Genomic DNA, 17,822 nt, shown 5'->3' with positions numbered 1-17,822 from the left:
TCTTGAGCTCGCGTCCTGTGTCGATCACTACGGGTGTGGGCGCTACCTTCATGGCGTGCTTCGTGTTCGTTAACGCAGACGAATTGAAATACTTGAGGTCAATTGTGTGAATGTAGCTGAATTTAGCCCCAAGTCCACGAAGTACCAGCTACGAGAACGATTTCGGTTTGACCTTGGCTTCGTTTTCTTTCTCAGAAAGCATGAACCTCCTTCTGTTCTGCGTCAGTGAAGCAGAGGTGTTGGTGTGCATACGTCCATTTTGAACACTTCCATCAAGAAACTGCAGGTACAGGATGAACTGCCCCAAGTTGCGTTGACGAATACAGCCTGAACGCTAGGATTATCTTGGAGCGGAGGAGAAACCTTCTGCCGTTTGCAAAATGGGGGAAAATGACTGGAAGCAGGAGTCCTGCTTCCAGTCCTGCTGCAGGACGGAGATCGCTTCAGCAAAAGATACTTGATCCTACATGCAATGCAGTGGATGCAGTACGTGGACCGCATATATAGTGTAGGACCCTGCATCCTCGAAGATAAAAGGGAACGTTGGTTTCGCTTGCTTCTCAGCCGATGCATTTAGAGAAACAATCATGCGATGATGCAGCGATATCCCAATCGATGTTGCCTCCTTCACAACTCACATTATACAATCCCCTCTCGTCTGCTCAAGCTCGTCTCCCAATCAGTCGCTCAAGTATGCGAGTCAAGCCGTCGGTGTCCATTCCTCTAGTCATGGCGATGCTTCTGCTGGTCCTGCAGTTCCCAGCCAAGACCAACGCCAACTCACTCCGTCGAGGTGGCATCGTGACCCCATCCAGCCCAGTGATTCTCCCCGCTGTGAAGACTGAAGTCCCAGTCCAGCGACAACGCACAGTGCAAGACGAGTTATCCCAAGTATTCGCTGCTGCCCCCACCATCTCAAGCGGCCCCACCAAAGGCAGGAAGGGCACGGGCGACGCGTGCATCGGACCCGTGTGCGGCCTCGGCCTCTTCTTCGCGTCCATCGGCCTCACGTTCGTCGCGTGCTTCGTGGTCATCTACATCGCCGACAAGCGCTACGACCGAGTGCACAACGCACGTCGCCGTCAGGACAAGTACTACGAGAGCAGTCGCAAGCGCCGTCCGAGCAGCGGACACCTCGATTTCCGCCGCAACTGCGCGGGCTCGGCACTGCGCTCCCCCACTGCGATGCGACGTCGTGCAGCGCAGTAGCAATAACGAACCAAATCGACGTATGAAATTCACGATTCGGTTTGATAGTTGGTTCTTCCCCCACTAACTACACGTAGAATGCTCTACACCCCCGTTCTACGCCGTGACAATGTCCCGGTTGTCGATCGGCGACAGTGAACAGCTCACGGGGGTAATGGCCACCATTCGGTAGCTGCCCGCTCGGTCACGACACTCGTCCGTCTCGGCCAGTCGGAGGTCCTCGGATTTCACGAAAGTCAGGAGCACGGAGCCAATTAGAGGCGCGGCGCTCAGCAGCACGAAGATGTACGAGGACCTGATGTTCCTGCAGCGCACCAGAACCGCGTACCGGTCGCAGTCCTGTTCGTAGTCGCTGGTTGCGAGCACGATGCCCGAGACGAGCGCCAGAATGACCAAGAGAGTGTCCGTCGTTCGGGTGACTTTCGGGCGAGGACGAAGCATCATGGGGAACAGCTCGACGAGCACCAGCAACGCCCCCGAATACTGCAGGATGGTGTACGCCACGATCAAGACGAAGACGTTCTCGGCGCTGCCGAGACGGAAGGGTTGGCCGTTCGAGGCGCGGGACATCCGGAACGTCATCGCCGCTGTGATGATCGACACCAAGGCGAACACCAGTTGGAAGCCGCGCAGTACGATGCAGGCGAGCGTGACTGCGTACGGAGGCATGGTCACATGCATTGGGGGTTGACTGAAGGAGCTGGGCGATGGAGGCGCCACCGGGATAATTCGAGAGTGAAGCTAGTGTCTAACCAAGCACTGGTACATCCGGTCTTCCAAAGTGTGGCCGAATTCCATTCGAACCGAAGTGTACCACGATGTGAATGAACCGGACTTCCGCCATACAGATTGATGGAGAGCCGACGCGGTGCCACTGTCGTCCAACCATAGCAGGTTGTTGGTTGATTAATTGGCCTTCTTCAGTTCTATTCGGTACTAGGGTATGTGAGACGCCATCTAGCAGCTCGGTCGGTTGCTCTAAATCTAATGCCGCTGCGCCGACGCGGGCGGCACGTCGCCGCCGTTGAGGAGGTTGATGGTCTTTGCGTTCTTGTTCTTGCGCTTCTCGTTGCGCGCGACGGAGAGCACGAGCGTGGAGAACTTCCAGGACGTGCCGGGGGTGGCCATGACGCTCGTGGCCTTGTCCTCCGCGGCCTTCTCGTCGGGGTTCTCCTTCTTGAAGGCCTTGACGATGAGCGTGCCGTTGCCCTTGGGCCCGCTGCACGCGATCGTGTAGTTGGCGGCCTCGTTGTTGAGCACGCCCACGTACTTGGAGCGGTCGCTCTTGATGGGGTGGCCCAGCAGCTGCCGCGCCAGGTCGTGGTTGTTGACGTGGTCCAGCACGAGCTTGTGCACGTAGAACGGTCGGTTGCGCAGGATGCGGATGGCGAAGAAGGACGCCACGCCGCCGATGAGCACGCCGCCGATCACGGGGAAGAACATCTTGTTGCCCAGCGTCTCGGACTTCTGGTGCGTCACCACGTCCTGGTTGGCCAGGAACGACTCGAGCGCCGAGAAGCGCGAGCCGTCTTCCAGCTCGACGCTCAGCTCGTCGAACGTCACGATGCTGCTGTCGCGTTCCTCGTCGTCCTCGCCCGCGTGCAGGTTCTGGCGGTAGTGCACCACGACGCTGCCGCTGTCGCCCTTGACCCGGAAGCTACCTTCGCTGCTCGTGGGCTCAATCGGAGAGCCGTCGGCGTCCAGCTCCTTGATGCGCTCGAAGTCCTTCGGGTACCCGACGGTCTCGAACACGCGCCGGTCCTTGACCACGGCGCGCTTGGCCATGTTGAAGATGCGCACGTTCTTATTCAAGCAAGGCAACAATGACGCAACCGTGACGTTAGCGCAACTTCAGTTTCCGGGAGGTGGTCAAGGCAACTGCAACGTCAACAGAGGGAACGATTCCATGGAAATCTTCCATCTAGGGCAATCGACTGTAGAGTACAGTACCTCATCCTCCTTGGCATCCCGGCTCTTGAAGCGCGCCACGACGCCCATGGCCGACATGGCCACGACCACGTACACCGCCAGCATCTGCATGGTGGGCGACAGCCCCGACACGGTCTGGGCGCCGTCCTTGAGCCCCAGCGGCTTGTCGGCGCTCGGCTGGCCGCTGCTGAAGCGCGCGAGCACACTGCGGCGGCGAGACGAAAGAGCTAGCGGCTGTGCATCGCGTGCCAAGAGTCTGGAGGCGGCAGGAGCGGCGCCGGCGCGGCGCAGGAGCTGCAGCAGCATGACGGCGGTCGATTGTGCGGCGACGGATTGACGGGCTTCTATTCGGGTTATTTGAGCACCTTTCAAAGTCGACCGGCATTGGTTTAGAGAGGCTTCAGGAGTTACTTACAGGTTACTTTCATTAACGTTACTTCGTAACACTACTTCGTTTTATTGGCTGCACGCCAGTCATTCGTGCAGCGGTCTGAACCCGACAGAGCCCTCAGTTCGGAAAAAGCTTTGGAAGCGCTCAGTGTATTGTGTAAATTGTTGCCGGCGCCGTCGTCGCCGCCACGTTCTATGTCAGGAGTTTACTTGCTCTCCCCCGTAGCGCTAGCTCTGTTACAGGCGTGGAATAGGAATGCTTGGTGGTGGCCGGGCTCGTTCTGAGCTTGGCCTTTTCACTGTCTAGGCGTTGATGAGAGTGGAACGAGGGGGCCTCCACCCCCGCGGGCCTAGATCAGCTCCTTACATCCTTGCTTCAGTCTCTGTTGTCTGCATGTTTTGCTGTGTGCCGAGCACTGATACTGAATTGCAGCGGAAGGGCAGCTCGCTGCTCGCGCCGTGCGCTGCAGTTTTATCGATTTGCTCATAGGAACGCGAGCACTAAAAGCACACGTTTAATCCCCTCCGTGATCGAATGTGCCGTCAACTGTGTTCACATCTCAAGTCTAAATGAACGTCCTGCGTAGTGGTGGATCAATAGAATTCCTTGTCTTGCTGGTACGTGTAGTGTAGATTACCGAAATGCTCAGCATGATGAGGGTCGGTATGTTTACAAGTGTAGCTATTGAGCAAGCCGGGCATCGATGCCCGCGCTCATGAGTGTCCAACGATGTGTGGGCTTCTGCGACGCCAAGCAGTCTGCTTCCATGTAGCAGATGCGGCGCGAGTACCTTGAGAGGCAATTGCCATGGCAATTTATTGCTCGCAGATCATTTTGAGACACAAGGTCAGAGAACTTGCTGCTTTTGATCTCTCAAAGTGAAGACCTTCTAGAAATGAGGCGTACAGACCGCGACGTTCGGCAGCAACGTCTTGCCGGTGCTCTCCATGGCCAGATAAGTCTCTTGTTGTAAGCACCAGCTGGCTCGGCCGCACAACGCGGTGGATTTTCCAGCTGCAAAGCGCGTGGCTTTCGTGTCGCGATCCTCCACTGCTCGAGTTAGGCAACTTTGGGTGCGCCCGCCTTCTCCTCTCTGCTCCCCGCCTTCCGACAACGGCCCACTGCACGACCGCAGCTTGCATCCAGCAGCACAGGCTTGACTCCAGGACAGTCCGGCATTGCTTAACGCCGCTGGAATCCAGCCCGCAACGCCGCCAACCTAGCTTCATCTCGACGGCGGGCGGCCGCACAGCGCCGCAGTAGATGACAGACAGCAACAGCCGCCCGCCACGCCATCGGGGCTCACACACAAGTTGCCGTCCAAAGTCAGGGGAGAGGCGCCGCCATAAGTCGCTTTTTGGCGACTTTTTAGCGCATTTTTCTTGGGTACACAACGGCGTGTCGCGTATTGTCCAACACTCTCTTGGCAGTGCCAACTCGACGGGAGCGAGCCATTCTCGAATCTGGGCAGTCCGCAGCAAGACCAACACTCTCCAAGCCAATCCAAGTCACAGCTCTACTGTTCACAATGCCGATCGGCGCCACGTCCCCGACCAACATGGCGTACCTGCGCCTGGGCCTGCGCGGCCTGCAGTTCGTGTGCAGCCTGCTGGCCATGTCGTTCGCGGCCGCGGGCTTCTACGGCGGCAACGCGACCCACTCGAGCACGTTCGTGCTGCTCATGGGCTACACGGGCATGCTCTACACGCTGTGGTACGTGGTGGCCGTCGAGGTGTTCCACGTCGCCAACCGCCCGGCGCTGCGCCTGGAGCAGGCCACGGACGCCGCGCTGGCGCTGGCGCTGCTGGTGGCCGGCATCTGCCTGGCCGCCTCGGACTACACGAGCAACTGCGGCTACGGCTGGCACTGCCACAACCTCAAGGCGGCCACGGCCTTCGACTTCATCGCTATGTTCCTGTTCCTCGTGTCGCTCGGCCTCACGTTCGTGGCCGCCACGGGCTCGTCGCAGGGCCTGGCCGGAGAGGTGCAGGTCGAGGAGCCCGTGCCCTACCACCAGAACGTCACGCCCACGTCGGGCGCGCTCTCGCCCATCGGCACCCACGGCGACGGACCCGCCGCCAAGGTGTAAGCCGCCAGCAGCATGACGTTATTCTTCTTCATCATCTGCCTGCAAGGGGGAGGGCGAGGGTGACGCCCCTCCAGCCGTGTGTATTCGGAGACGCAGCCTTCACTGCCGTACCCAAGTTTCTAGTGAATGCAATTCCAAGTTAGTATTACTTTGCTCTGCTTTGTTCTCTAGTGCCTTAGTGTGTTCTACTACAGGCACAGCTCCATGGAGGTGGGCCTTCCTTCCTCCACACCGAGTTCTCTCTCTCTGTGGTTAACCCATTGTCTTGCCCGCTGGCTACAGTCACTGTACTGTAGTACAGTGCACGTTGAAGTGCGGCCGCACGACTTTACACAAAGTGTACACAAGCCGTAAAATTAGCCAATCAGCGTCGAGGCAACTTCAACTTGCACCCGGACCGCAAAGCGTTTTCGCAGCTGCCCCGTAGAAAATAGCGGCGCCCCACCCCCCTCCACGCCCCACGTTCAAGCCCGGGTACAATGCTGGTGTTGCCCTCCACGCTGCGGACGCTGCGGGTCTCGCTGCGCGCGCTGCAGTTCGTGAGCTGCCTGACTGCGATGATCCTCGTGACGCTCTCGTGGGGGTCTACTACGGCCTCTATAGCAGTGTATCCATCTTCGTCTACACCTGGAGCTACACGGCCATGCTGTACGCGCTGTGGTGCACCCTAGTCGTCGAGACGCTGCACATCGCGAACCGATTGACGGCGCGGATGGAGCAGGCGGTGGACGCCGCGCTCGCGCTCTTGATGCTCGCCGCTGGCGTCCTGCTGGGCGACTCGAGCGACGTCTCCAAGAGCACGATCTACGGCCACTTCAACGTGCACTGCGGCACCCTCAAGGCCGCTTTGGCCTTCACGTTCGTAGGGATGGCCTTCTTCCTCGCGTCGCTGGCGTTGACGTGCCTCACTACGGTTCAAGACGCCGCCCACGCAGCGACAGAAGCTCCAGAGGTCTACTACGTAGAATCCACACCCGTCGCCCCACCACCGTCGCCTATAGGCAATCGTGACGAACCAAGCTTCAAAGTCTAGCGATATAAGACCGAGTTGAAGCACCCCACATGTCAATATCAATTCTCCTCCCTATTCCGTTGCTCGAGCAGCGGACACTTTGAAACGAGCTTCACTCTCCTGCTCACACTCACGTAACGAAGAGTTCAGATGGCGAGCGCTCTACCCGCCTTCCATACATTTTCACGCACCAGCTGCAACCAGAACATGCACTCGAAATGTCTTCCAGGAATCCCTGGGCGGTGGCCAGACGACTTGCTAGTTCTTCTGAAGCTGGTTGCAGTTGTTGCGCCGCAAAGTCGCATGGTTGGGCACCCACTTGGCGTTGCGGCGATATTACCGCAGTTGTCTGCTGATCCCCAGTCACGTTCCGTTCATTCGCGCTTTTCGACTCAAGAGCCCAAGTGTATCAAGGACTTCTAGTATCTACTCAGTATCATGATCGCTCTGCTGACCGGAGCGAACGTGGCCAGAGCCAACCTGGCACTCCGATGCGCGCAGCTCCTGTGTTGTCTGCTGGGCTTGGCCTTCGTCGCCGCGGGGGGCATCACCTTCCACTCGTCCAACTTCGTGCTGCTCATGAACTACACCGGTATGCTGTACACTCTGTGGTTCGTCGGGGCCGTGGAGATCTTCAACTTCTCCACTCGACTGTCGACGCGCGTCGAGCAGGGGATCGACGCTGTGCTCGCCTTCGTGCTGCTCATCGGCGGCATCTGCCTCGCTGCGTCCGACTACCTCGAGTACTGCGAGCTGGTGTGGCACTGCCACAACCTCAAGGCCTCGGTCGCCTTCACGTTCCTCGCCGTGTTCGGCTTCATCGCGACGTTGACGCTGTCGATCCTCACGACGAGCAAGGAACCGTCCGGCCCGACAGAAGTGCCCGGCCAGTATCACCTCGAAATGACGCCCACCGGCGCACTGTCTCCGATCGAAGGGGTCAACTCGCCCGGCGCCAAGGTGTAGACAGTCCAGGGACAGTCAACTGCATAATGTATTAGCGCTCCTCAATTCAATGTCAAACGCCTTCGTAGCCTCAAAAGAGCTGGAGTTGGCTTCGAATTGAGCGTCACTAACCACAGGCAAGCATCGAAACGGCGAACGTCCAGCGTAACATCATCCTCGTTGTATGGAGCGGCGCCACTAGATGCGGATGTGGGCAGCGCGCTGGGTTCACCAAATGAGACTTGGAGCCTTCTCCGCAACCGCCGCCAGTCGATTCATTCACTCATTCCGACTTTCGAGCGCTCGGAGTCAACTGAACGAGCGTCAGTGGCATGGCCGTCGCGATGGTCCTCGCAGTCGTCATCCCCGTCATTGCGAGCGTCTTGGTGCTCGCGCTCATGTTCAAGTTCGCGCGGGGACTCTACGAGGCCTTCCGCTCGCTCTGCAGCCGCCAGGAGCAGGAGAAGGAGAGAGAACGCATCGATCTCGAGGTGGGCGGCGGCATCATGTCTCCCGAGCCGTACCACATGTCGTGGCCCACGCCGAGCTCCAAAGTTCATTCACCGTTCAGCCTTGACACCCCCAAAGCTGCAACGCACCCGGCACTTCACGTGATTGAGCGGCCACCACGATCCCCCAGAGTCATGACCAGCCTCGTGTCCCCCATTCGAACGGGCTGCAGTCCGCCCAAGCGAACAATACGAGGCGAGGAGCGACTGCCGCACTCTCCTGTCGTGATCCCACCAGTTCATCCCCCGGTGATAGCGATAAGGCCCTTCGGACGCTTGGTTTGAGTAGAAGGTGGGAAAGATTGTTGAGCAGAGCATCAATGAATTGTTATTCACTTCAACTCGCCGTCGCTCTCGATGTTGACTCAACTCAGCGTAGCTGCTGGAAAGGCGGTGGCAATTCCAATGCGAACGGCGAACTGAACCAGCACCCACGCCGCCGTGCCTCGGATGGGATCATGTGTGGACTTCGATGCGTCTTGAAATTCAGAACACAAGCACGAAAGCATTTGGAGGACACCAACAAGGCCAGTGTCTGATGTACTGTACAGACATGCCCTTGAGTTGAGCCGAGGCATTCCAGCGTTGCAGGTGTCCGCATAGACCTCTATAAGGCTGCAGGCAGGCGCGCAAACTGCTCTATCCCGAATACTTTCTGTCTTCAGGCGCCACGTAGCGCCACATCCGTCCAGCTCCTCGCAACCCACAGCAAGCTGCAAGCTCCATCATGGGATAGTCGCGCATCCTCCCCATCGGAGCTCCTCAGCGCCGCTGCTACACTACACCGAAGTTCTGATGCTCTGACCCAGATCACTTCCATTCTAACCCTTGAGAGCAAACATGCTACAGCTCGAGGTCATCATCACATGCGCCGTGGTAATGCTGCTGCTCATCCTAGCGTTGAAGTACTACCCGGTGATATTCCCCAAGCCGCCCAATGAACCAACCGCCCAAATGGCTGTCAGCGAGATCGCCACCCTCACATCCATAGGCGTCACCAGTTCATCGACACCGTACCACCTCACAAGGCCGACACCCGCCTCCAAGCTGCCGCCATTGTCACCGATACGAGAAGAGTCAAGACAATCAATCGGCGACACGAACGCGAGCTTACCGCAGTCGCCGATGGTGCTGACCAGCCTCGTGTCCCCCTTCGACAGCGTGTGCTCGCCAACGCCAACGATGTTAACGCCACTCCCACCCATTGCCGTAGTATAAGGCACAACCAAACCGTTAAAACTCCTCATCCAGTTCGACCATGCTAACGACATAGGCGCCATGTCGCGAGCGTGACCCCGTCCCGGATGCAAGGAACTCCCTCAATTTGTTCTCCGCTCACTCTGGTCATTCCCCAAAACGCCGAGCAAGCCAAGAAGAAGACGAAGAATTCCAGTTGAAACATGGCGCGTGGAGATATGATGCGCTGTTCGCGGTCGCTGCTCCGGTTCTTCGACTTCGCCTTGTCACTGGTGGCGCTGGCCACGGTGTCGCGCGCCTTCGTGGGGGCCTCGTACTACGGGTACTCGAGCATGCTGGGCAGTCGAGCGGCGACGTACACGACGCTCGTCACCTACACGGGAATGCTGGTGGGGCTGTTCTTCCTCCTGGTGGTCGAGGTGATGCGGTTCTACCCGCGACCGACGCCACGCTTCGTCGAGCCGCTCATCGATCTCATCCTCGCAGCCATGCTGGTTGTGGCTGGAATCGTGCTGGTTGTGTCGGACTACGTGGCCAACTGCTCCGTGTACAGCTACATGCTGCGCTGCAACGAGTTGAAGACCGCGGTGGTGTTCACGTTCCTCGCGTCGTTCTCGTACTTCGTCACCTTCCTGTTCGACTGCTGCGAGAGCTCCATGGGCCCGCGCCGTCAGGGGCGAGCCAACAGCGATTCCGACGGTGACGCGGGAGGGCACCACAACGAGGGCGCGGGTGGGGACTACCACGGGGAAGCCACCCCAACGGGGGCGGGGACACCGAAAGATGCATCCACCCGTGTGTAAGTTGCTGCCGTGATAACATGGAGACGAGTATTCGAGGCCTAAGGACACGTAGGCAGTTAACGTTAGTTCAATTTTGACGCATTTCAGCGGAATTGAAGAGTTTTGCTTATGAAGAGTTTTGGAATATGCTTCTCCATTGGCTTTCATGACTTGAGAACATGAAAAAGAAAACATTTTCCACACTCAACTGGACCTGGCCCGGGTCGCAGATCAGGAACATTCTCAGGAAATTGGACGCGGTTGCAGCTCGAGTCCCAATTCATTTTCAAGAAAGCATCAAAGCCCCAAGAAGAACAGCAAAGTTGTTCATCGGAAGATGGCGGAGGGAAGATCGATGGGAAGTCGCATCTGCCTGTTCTGGACGCGGGTGCTGCTCCGGTTCCTCCAGTTTGCCACCTCGTTGGTGGCTTACATTGCGCTTCAGACCGCCGGCGTGTCGTACCAAGGCACTGGTGGGGGTCGCTCTGTCGCCGTGGTCGTGACAAGCGGCGCCATGAACTTCGCAAGGATTATCAACTTCTTGGCGTTCGTGTACGCGTTCGCCTTCCTGATCTTCGTCGAGTGGCTTCGCCTCTGCGTTAACCCGGTGATCTACTGCGAGAAGATTGCGGACTTGGTGCTGCTGATCTGCCTCATCGTGTCGAACCTCATTCTGCTGCTGTCGAACATCAGTCTGCACTGTCGTCGGGGCTACGGGCGATTCGTGCACTGCGGAGAATTGTACCTCGCGATAGCGATGACATTTCTGTCCGCTTTGCTGTTCTTCTTGACCGTGCTGATCGGCAAGAGCAACGAAGACCGTGAAGAACGTCGCGATGCGCAGCGCCGAAGCACGGATCGAGCTGGTCGCGACGAGCAAGAAGAGCCTGGAGCGTATCACGGTGGGGCCACTCCCGTGCCAATTGTCACCGCACAACCGGCACAGACTCGGCCTTAATAACTTCAGCGATCGTCCCCTGGGCAGAAACACAAGACACAGCAAGACCAAAACAAGAGGGAAGCCAGGCAGGGGATAACGGACGAATAGCACTCACTATTGCGATGAATATGGGCTGTGCGGCCTGTCGGATTTCTGCTTGCGTCACTCGGCTCTAAACCTCGCATCCTGCTTCAACTTTAGGAGTGCAGCAAGCCAGGCGCATTAGATCTAGCGCAAACCAGTTTAGATCTTCTCGGTGAGCTCGGGCACGGCGTCGAAGAGGTCGCCCACGAGGCCGTAGTCGGCCACCTGGAAGATGGGAGCCTCCTCGTCCTTGTTGATGGCCACGATGGTCTTGCTGTCCTTCATGCCGGCCAAGTGCTGGATGGCGCCGGAGATACCGGCGGCCACGTACAGCTCGGGGGCCACGACCTTGCCGGTCTGTCCGACCTGCAGCTCGTTGGGCACGAAGCCCGCGTCCACGGCCGCGCGCGAGGCGCCCACAGCGCCGCCCAGCTTGTCGGCCAGCTTGTAGAGCATCTCGAAATTCTCGCCGCTCTTGAGGCCGCGGCCGCCGGAGATGACGACGCGGGCCGAGGCCAGGTCGGGGCGCTCCGACTTGCTCACCTCCTCCGAGACGAAGCTGGTCTTGCCCACGGTGGGGGCCTCCGGGGCCGGGCTCACGGAGGCGCTGCCGCCCTCGGCCGCGGCCTTCTCGAAGCCCGTGGGGCGCACCGTGATGAGCTTGACGGCGTCCTTGGACTTGACCTGCGCGATGGCGTTGCCAGCGTACGTGGGGCGGAAGAACGTGTCCTTGTCGGCCACGGCCAGGATGTCCGAGATGGGGGCCACGTCCAGCTTGGCGCCGGCGCGCGGCAGGTAGTTCTTGGACGCGTTGGAGCTCGGGGCCAGCACGTGCGAGTAGTTCTCAGCCTTCTGCGCGGCCACCAGCAGCTCGGCCACCTCCTCGGCCACCAGGTGGTCGTACTTGGGGTCGGCGGCGTGCAGCACGTTCTTGACGCCGGCCACCTTGGTGGCGGCCTCGGCGGCGGGGCCGGCCTGGCTGCCCAGCACCAGCAGCGTGATGTCTCCGCCGATCTGCGAGGCGGCCGTCACGGTGGCCAGCGTGGCGCCCGAGATCTGGGCCTGGTTGTGCTCGGCCACCACCAGCGTGGACATGGCCGCGCTGCGCGGGGTCTGCGTGGCGACGCGGCGGATGATCTACATGCGAGCGCAATGAATGATCCGTTAGATTAGATCCATAACGAGGGGAAATGGGCCGGTGTGTGCGCTGCAGAGCGCGTATCTTGCGGCGCGACGGCTCAAAAGATAGCGGAGACGCCGGCGTGTACGGGCGTCTATGGGGATGGAGCAGCGTACCTGTCGAGCGAGCATGGTGAAGAAGGAGGGGGAGCGGCTAGATTAGCGTGGGGCGGATCTTGCGGAATGACGGCCACGCCGGCCGAGGCCGGGCCACTTTCAAGGTGGCCCCCTAGAGGCCTAGTTTAGGATTTTCATGACTTTCCGTCATTTCAAGCCGAAACGTGACGGAAAGTCATGAAAATCCTGGCGTAAGAAGCTACAAAGCCGCCTAAACTAGGACGCGGCGCCGCACGTCGGACGCACCCGACGGGAGCTTTACCCAACATCAAAGTCCAATCTGATTGGGAGACCGCCCAAGCAGCCGCACAAAAACAGGCCGATCGACCAGAAAGAATTCCTCAAAAGTCAGTTAATTTCACTGAAATTTCGGCTAAATGATGGGAATATACAGGAATGCTTGATCTTGCGGTGTTTTTGAAATTATCGAAGCTAGGATTCCTTATTATGGTTATTATATCTGTTCTGGGTTGAGTCGGATTGTACTTTTCTTTATTTATTGAATCTTTTCTCCCCAGGTCGAAAGCGTACGGGTGGCATGGGTACAATCTTACCCGTACGCGCGCATAGATTAGTTGTTTATATGAACTATTGTACAGAGCGACATGTGGATACCAAAGAAAAGTCAAAGTGAAGGTGAAGGTAAGCGAGGATACTACAATGAGCACATTTGTGAGGCGATCTACTGAGGTGAAGGCACCCAGGAGACCTCCAAGGTTCTTTTAGTAGTTTGTCACGGTAGTATCCATTGTAGTTAGAACAGTTAGCCATTTTATTTTTGAAAAAGTACTGTTGGTGCGTCGGAGTTTTGGTATTTCACCGTCAATCGGGCACCACAAGCCCTAATTATCGTCACCGATTACCAAATAGCGGGTACTCACAGAACAAACTGCAATTATGAACTCCACACTGCTCTTCTCTTTATACGCGCATACGAACTAATGAAAGGGTTTGTTGTTGTTTCGTTCGAGCACTCAAGCTCGCTTTGTTGATTAGTTATTGGCGATCAAAGGCGACTCACAAATAATGAGAAAATCACTATTTCGGTGGCATTGAAGCGCATTGACCAGGGTTCTAGGCTACCGGAGGGCCCAGCTACTCTATGTAGAGTCTATGTGAGACGTTCATATGCTACATACTAGCTTTCAGGACGTTAAAGGCGATAAATCTAAATTTGGCGAATTCTTGATTTTGTTCGATACCATGTTTCTATCTACATCTATGACATCTTTATGAAGTCAAATTCAACGAGGAGAAACAGTTCATACCCCTTGCTATCTCTTCTTTCACGCGGTCGACTGCAGAACGGTCACCGATGCATATCTTCACCAACTTTTATTTCTAAAGATGATCCTGCCCGTACGCTCTGCATCTTACTCGTCCTACCGATGGGGAGAAAAGATTAATGTCGCTGCTGCGAAATCCATGAGGCGAAGGCCGACAGTTGTTTTACACTTACAGATACTATAAAAAAGCAATGCCGTTTTGCACTTGGATCGTTTCGTTTCTATATTCACAGTGAGCGACAACTGTACCAGAAGTTTAAGTTTAGCAGAACAAGTGATTTAAAAACAATTTTGGTTTTATTGTCACAAAAACAATTATACCGTATTTGACAGAAAAAGCACACGACAAACGTCGGCCTTTTTTTGCAAAAATGACAAAACCTGGCATTTTACCGGGTTTAGGCATGACAGAAGTCGGCCTTTTCGGACATTCTTGATGACATTTTACAACGAATTTTGACGGTATTGGTATGACATAATAAAGAAAATTTACTATATTTAGTGTAAAAATGTTATATGACTCGAATACTCAAATCACTGTACAAACTTCAAGTAAACATTAAGCCAGACTGTTTTTTTAAAAGATAAAACTAAGATATGCATGCCACAAAATAGCCATGACAAAAGTCGGCATTTGCGGCGTCGATAAGGACAAAACGGGGCATTTTCGAGACATCTTATTTTTAAAAGATGACAGCATTTTCGAGCCAGCTGCGCTTTTATACGGAACGGTAAAATAGTATCGATGAGTTAACCACAATACTAAACTGATCGACACCCGGTTACGTCGGATACAAGTTGATTTTCACGGTAATACGTTTTGCAAATATAGGCATTTAAAGTTCTTAATTTGTTTTTACCTTATTCACAGAAAAATATGCTGTCGTTCATTCTTCCCTCGCACTTCAATATCCGTTCAAAACCTGTTCCTTTTCTTTTCGAAATTATGTTACACCGCTCACCCTTATCAGTGCCTTCATCTTCGTCATGTGGCTGTCTGACTTGGTCTCGCTCCCGTAGCTGCCGGTGGACGCGCTCCACGATTGTATCCGCCATACCCGTTCTCAACGGCGCTGGCAAAGGGGCTGCTGCCGTCGCCAGAGCTTAGTCGTGTACCTTTGATAACCACTCTACCGGTTTGAAAAAGATTTCCATTTTCCTCTACGGGGAGTAGCGTTTTATTGTATTTAGAATATATACAGACTTTTTGTTGTGTGTGTCTGTGTGGATGGAGGGATTTGCGTGATTCATAACTTTTTTATAGAATCTATTTTGCTTTGGAGGTAAATCGAAAACATAAAAATTTACTGCTGATCAACCTTGATATAATTAAACCTACAAATCTATAGATAAAAGCCGGGGCGGGGGATATGCAGTCCATAGACCTCTTGGCAGTCGATCCAATTCTGCATTTTGTGCTTGGGCTTTCGGTTCTTTTTTCAGGAAGGCATGGCAAAGGCGCAAGGCTCCGATTTTATTGAAGGCATCACCGCTATGCGTTGCAGAGTTAGAATAGCATCTCGACGTTTTTGACGATGATGTTCTTGGTTTGTTTTCCCAAGTCGCTTACCCGAGACCTCGTAGCGACCTCACAACTCGCACCACGAAAATGAAGTGTGAGCGCGACGATGTCTGATTCTTCGTCGTCATCGCAGTGTTGTGGCGACCGATTGCTCGAGTGAGCATATCCAGGGTCTCTTCACTGGAACGTACCTGCGAGGTGGTTAGCCCTTGGACAGCGACTTGGTGGCTGGTCTTGCTCTTGATCAGCTTCAGGTTCACCAGCTCGCCGGTGCAGAGCAATTCATGCACTACCTCGTTGAAAACCTGAATGACGGACATTTGGACCTTGTTTGTCCATCCAATTTAAGCCAAAACCGAAGTTTGGTACAAACAAAATATTTCCGACGCTCGCGGAATAACATCGCACAGTTAACCCCTCTCGTCGACCCAAGCTCAAGTTTTTGTCGAAGTCACGAGGCTATTTCTGTCTGCTATCGACAGGTATAACACCGATCTGTTTGCTTATGGATAGACAGGAGCAATAAACACCACATGTTTAGTTCGTACTTCTCTGGTCCAGCTTACTATCGACATTGAGGTTCCACGTAATTCTATATTAGCCAATCAGACGTCAGTAAATTGGATTATCGCGAGAATGTCAGCATAACAGGAGGTTAAACCTCGCTTTGTAGGAAACACATTGCGCTACACAAGAACTTAGAGGCCCTCTCGTACATTAATTCACCGTACTTTCGCCATTTCATATTTCAGGAAACAAAAATAACTTCACTATTTGTACTCCGTTTTCGGTAAAAAAAATAACACCAACGTAAGTTTGTCTTTATGGCTACGACACGTTCATTCCTAGGCCAATCGTCGCTGGTGCAGATAAAGATAACTTGGTTTTTCGTGTCAAGATTTTAGACCCAGTGAGATTTTTTGTTGTAATTCTCTGAATATTGAGCGATATTAGCTAAAACTTTCAGACTGCATTTCGATAATAACTAATATCGATACTTGGCCTTGGATATATTCGACTGCATGATTTAATTCCGCGTACGTTGAACCAAATAGCCCCCAAAACATTGGGTTATCTAAACTTAATATCAAAACAGATCAAAAATTTCAAAAAGTGTATACTTAGAGTACAATTCATAGCAAGTCTTTACCGTAGTGTTTCTAGACCTTTTATGGATCTGTGAAATCGATGGCAAACTACACGGAACCTTTCGTAAGTAAAGATAAAAATCAATTGTAGATTTTTCCACAACATTATTGTTGTGTAGATTAACCAAGCACGTCGCAATGTTAACCGTATAAAAATAGTTAAAATTACCATGTATTGGTTGTACATTTATCAAATTATTTCTCTAGTAATACTACTCAAACGATGTAAAATCACTAAAAGTTTCTTCAATATAAGCGCTACCTAGCGTCTTATATATTCCGGTCTCTTTTTTCTTTTTTTGCAAAATTGGGACTCAGGCCATGTGGCACATTCTTCATGACATAATAGAAGACATTTTAGGTGCATTGAGATAGCTTAATTGAGTAAAACAACTATATTTAAAAGACAATTTAAATTTTTTAAATTTCTTTAAGATGTCATAAGCGTAAAGCGTTATAAAAGTTATCCTATAATCAAGATCTTTTGTAGCTACATTAAAGTGTAATTTTTTAATAAGGTCGGTAAACCATCGAAGCAGCTAAGTTACGGGTAAAGAAATCAAATTAAGGTTTTAAAGTATTTGTTTAACTTGGGTAAACCAAGGCAATAGTAAAAGTCTGGAAAAAATGTATCTGGCCCTGTACAAAAGTTTGCGAATGGAGATTGTGAAAGTGAAACGCCAGAGCCGACCGTTCAAATTCGATGGCGTTCGTAATTGGTCATTACGCCCACCGTTCATTCGTAATTTTTCATTACGCAGAGCCGACACACCATTCATTCGTAATTGATCATTACGCGGAGTGGAGCAATGTCGCACGTGCTAAAGCTTAAGAACGACGCCTACGGCGATGGGAAACGCGCCAGGTTGGCGCCCAAGCTCCGCATGAGAAAGCAGAAGCTAAGAGCATGCACACTCGAGCTACCCTACGTTGCTACCGCTCGGCTATGCCTGCACAACCTGAGCCAAGACGCAAACTCATGACCCCAAGAGACGTCGCAGAGAGAATTCGCGCCAGGCTGACGGTCACGCTCACACGTGGCCACAGCAAGGCGTTCAGTGGGAAGGTTGGAGCTCGACACAAATTCAAGACTGCCCGAGATGTGGCGGAGAGAATCTGCGCCAAGTTAACAGCAATTCATCCACCTACTTGGTGAAGGGAATTCGAGACAAGTTGAGTCATTGATTCTTCGGTTATGGCGTATATATGGTCTCGTTCGGCCAGCTCACGGAATGGATCGGTGACAAATTGGTTAGCGATTGCTCCATGATTCGCTGTCTGCTTGGTCATGTTACCATTATGTGTGCGCTGATGTGCATTATTTTGCTCAGCGCACCACGATCGTCCTTGCTCAGTCTAATCCGCTCCAAGGCCTGATAGGTGAATTGCTTGATTTCCAGTATCCAGCTCTTCAACATTGTTCCGCTTCATGCATTTTGTCATCTGAAATAAAAATGACCGGGTCATGTATGCCGCATTTAAC

General features: G+C 53.9%; 11 protein-coding genes across 11 annotated transcripts; 7 read left to right on the top strand and 4 right to left on the bottom strand.

The window, feature by feature from the left end:
• Window positions 1–693: 693 nt before the first annotated feature.
• PHYSODRAFT_302808 (hypothetical protein) lies at window positions 694–1,209 on the top strand (the record flags this gene model as incomplete). Its single annotated transcript, XM_009532157.1, has 1 exon — window positions 694–1,209. One exon carries the CDS (start codon window positions 694–696, stop codon window positions 1,207–1,209), a length of 516 nt encoding a protein of 171 aa, XP_009530452.1.
• A 228-nt stretch (window positions 1,210–1,437) lies between these two features.
• On the bottom strand, window positions 1,438–1,731 carry PHYSODRAFT_435127 (hypothetical protein; the record flags this gene model as incomplete). Its single annotated transcript, XM_009532156.1, has 1 exon — window positions 1,438–1,731. A coding segment is annotated over one exon (294 nt), but the record flags the coding sequence as incomplete, so codon positions are not given.
• Window positions 1,732–2,193: 462 nt separating this feature from the next.
• PHYSODRAFT_316479 (hypothetical protein) lies at window positions 2,194–3,444 on the bottom strand (the record flags this gene model as incomplete). The annotated part of the gene is made up of 2 exons (XM_009532155.1): window positions 2,194–3,012; window positions 3,160–3,444. 2 exons carry the CDS (start codon window positions 3,442–3,444, stop codon window positions 2,194–2,196), a joined length of 1,104 nt encoding a protein of 367 aa, XP_009530450.1.
• A 1,556-nt stretch (window positions 3,445–5,000) lies between these two features.
• On the top strand, window positions 5,001–5,774 carry PHYSODRAFT_286532 (hypothetical protein). Its single transcript, XM_009532154.1, has one exon. It carries the CDS (start codon window positions 5,088–5,090, stop codon window positions 5,616–5,618), a length of 531 nt encoding a protein of 176 aa, XP_009530449.1. The 5' UTR covers window positions 5,001–5,087; the 3' UTR covers window positions 5,619–5,774.
• A 1,294-nt stretch (window positions 5,775–7,068) lies between these two features.
• PHYSODRAFT_514746 (hypothetical protein) lies at window positions 7,069–7,596 on the top strand (the record flags this gene model as incomplete). The annotated part of the gene is made up of 1 exon (XM_009532153.1): window positions 7,069–7,596. One exon carries the CDS (start codon window positions 7,069–7,071, stop codon window positions 7,594–7,596), a length of 528 nt encoding a protein of 175 aa, XP_009530448.1.
• Window positions 7,597–7,907: 311 nt separating this feature from the next.
• On the top strand, window positions 7,908–8,369 carry PHYSODRAFT_302803 (hypothetical protein; the record flags this gene model as incomplete). Its single annotated transcript, XM_009532152.1, has 1 exon — window positions 7,908–8,369. One exon carries the CDS (start codon window positions 7,908–7,910, stop codon window positions 8,367–8,369), a length of 462 nt encoding a protein of 153 aa, XP_009530447.1.
• A 555-nt stretch (window positions 8,370–8,924) lies between these two features.
• Window positions 8,925–9,302, top strand: PHYSODRAFT_334845 (hypothetical protein; the record flags this gene model as incomplete). The annotated part of the gene is made up of 1 exon (XM_009532151.1): window positions 8,925–9,302. The coding sequence occupies one exon, from the start codon at window positions 8,925–8,927 to the stop codon at window positions 9,300–9,302; it is 378 nt and encodes a 125-aa protein (XP_009530446.1).
• Window positions 9,303–9,484: 182 nt separating this feature from the next.
• On the top strand, window positions 9,485–10,084 carry PHYSODRAFT_514680 (hypothetical protein; the record flags this gene model as incomplete). Its single annotated transcript, XM_009532150.1, has 1 exon — window positions 9,485–10,084. One exon carries the CDS (start codon window positions 9,485–9,487, stop codon window positions 10,082–10,084), a length of 600 nt encoding a protein of 199 aa, XP_009530445.1.
• Window positions 10,085–10,418: 334 nt separating this feature from the next.
• On the top strand, window positions 10,419–11,021 carry PHYSODRAFT_512705 (hypothetical protein; the record flags this gene model as incomplete). The annotated part of the gene is made up of 1 exon (XM_009532149.1): window positions 10,419–11,021. The coding sequence occupies one exon, from the start codon at window positions 10,419–10,421 to the stop codon at window positions 11,019–11,021; it is 603 nt and encodes a 200-aa protein (XP_009530444.1).
• Window positions 11,022–11,094: 73 nt separating this feature from the next.
• PHYSODRAFT_354931 (hypothetical protein) lies at window positions 11,095–12,429 on the bottom strand. The gene is made up of 2 exons (XM_009532148.1): window positions 12,384–12,429; window positions 11,095–12,224 (listed from the first exon to the last, which is right to left on the bottom strand). The coding sequence occupies exons 1-2, from the start codon at window positions 12,396–12,398 to the stop codon at window positions 11,247–11,249; spliced, it is 993 nt and encodes a 330-aa protein (XP_009530443.1). The 5' UTR covers window positions 12,399–12,429; the 3' UTR covers window positions 11,095–11,246.
• Window positions 12,430–15,004: 2,575 nt separating this feature from the next.
• PHYSODRAFT_302798 (hypothetical protein) lies at window positions 15,005–15,511 on the bottom strand (the record flags this gene model as incomplete). The annotated part of the gene is made up of 2 exons (XM_009532147.1): window positions 15,005–15,161; window positions 15,240–15,511. 2 exons carry the CDS (start codon window positions 15,509–15,511, stop codon window positions 15,005–15,007), a joined length of 429 nt encoding a protein of 142 aa, XP_009530442.1.
• Between the last annotated feature and the right edge of the window lie 2,311 nt (window positions 15,512–17,822).

Source organism: Phytophthora sojae (genome assembly GCF_000149755.1).
Source record: "Phytophthora sojae unplaced genomic scaffold PHYSOscaffold_6, whole genome shotgun sequence".
NCBI lineage: Eukaryota > Oomycota > Peronosporomycetes > Peronosporales > Peronosporaceae > Phytophthora > Phytophthora sojae.
This window is presented reverse-complemented; position numbering and strand designations above follow the sequence as displayed.

Coding starts and splice junctions, on each gene's coding strand:
- PHYSODRAFT_286532 (XM_009532154.1), top strand. CDS start 5,088: ATGGCGTACCTGCGCCTGGGCCTGCGCGGCCTGCAGTTCGTGTGCAGC.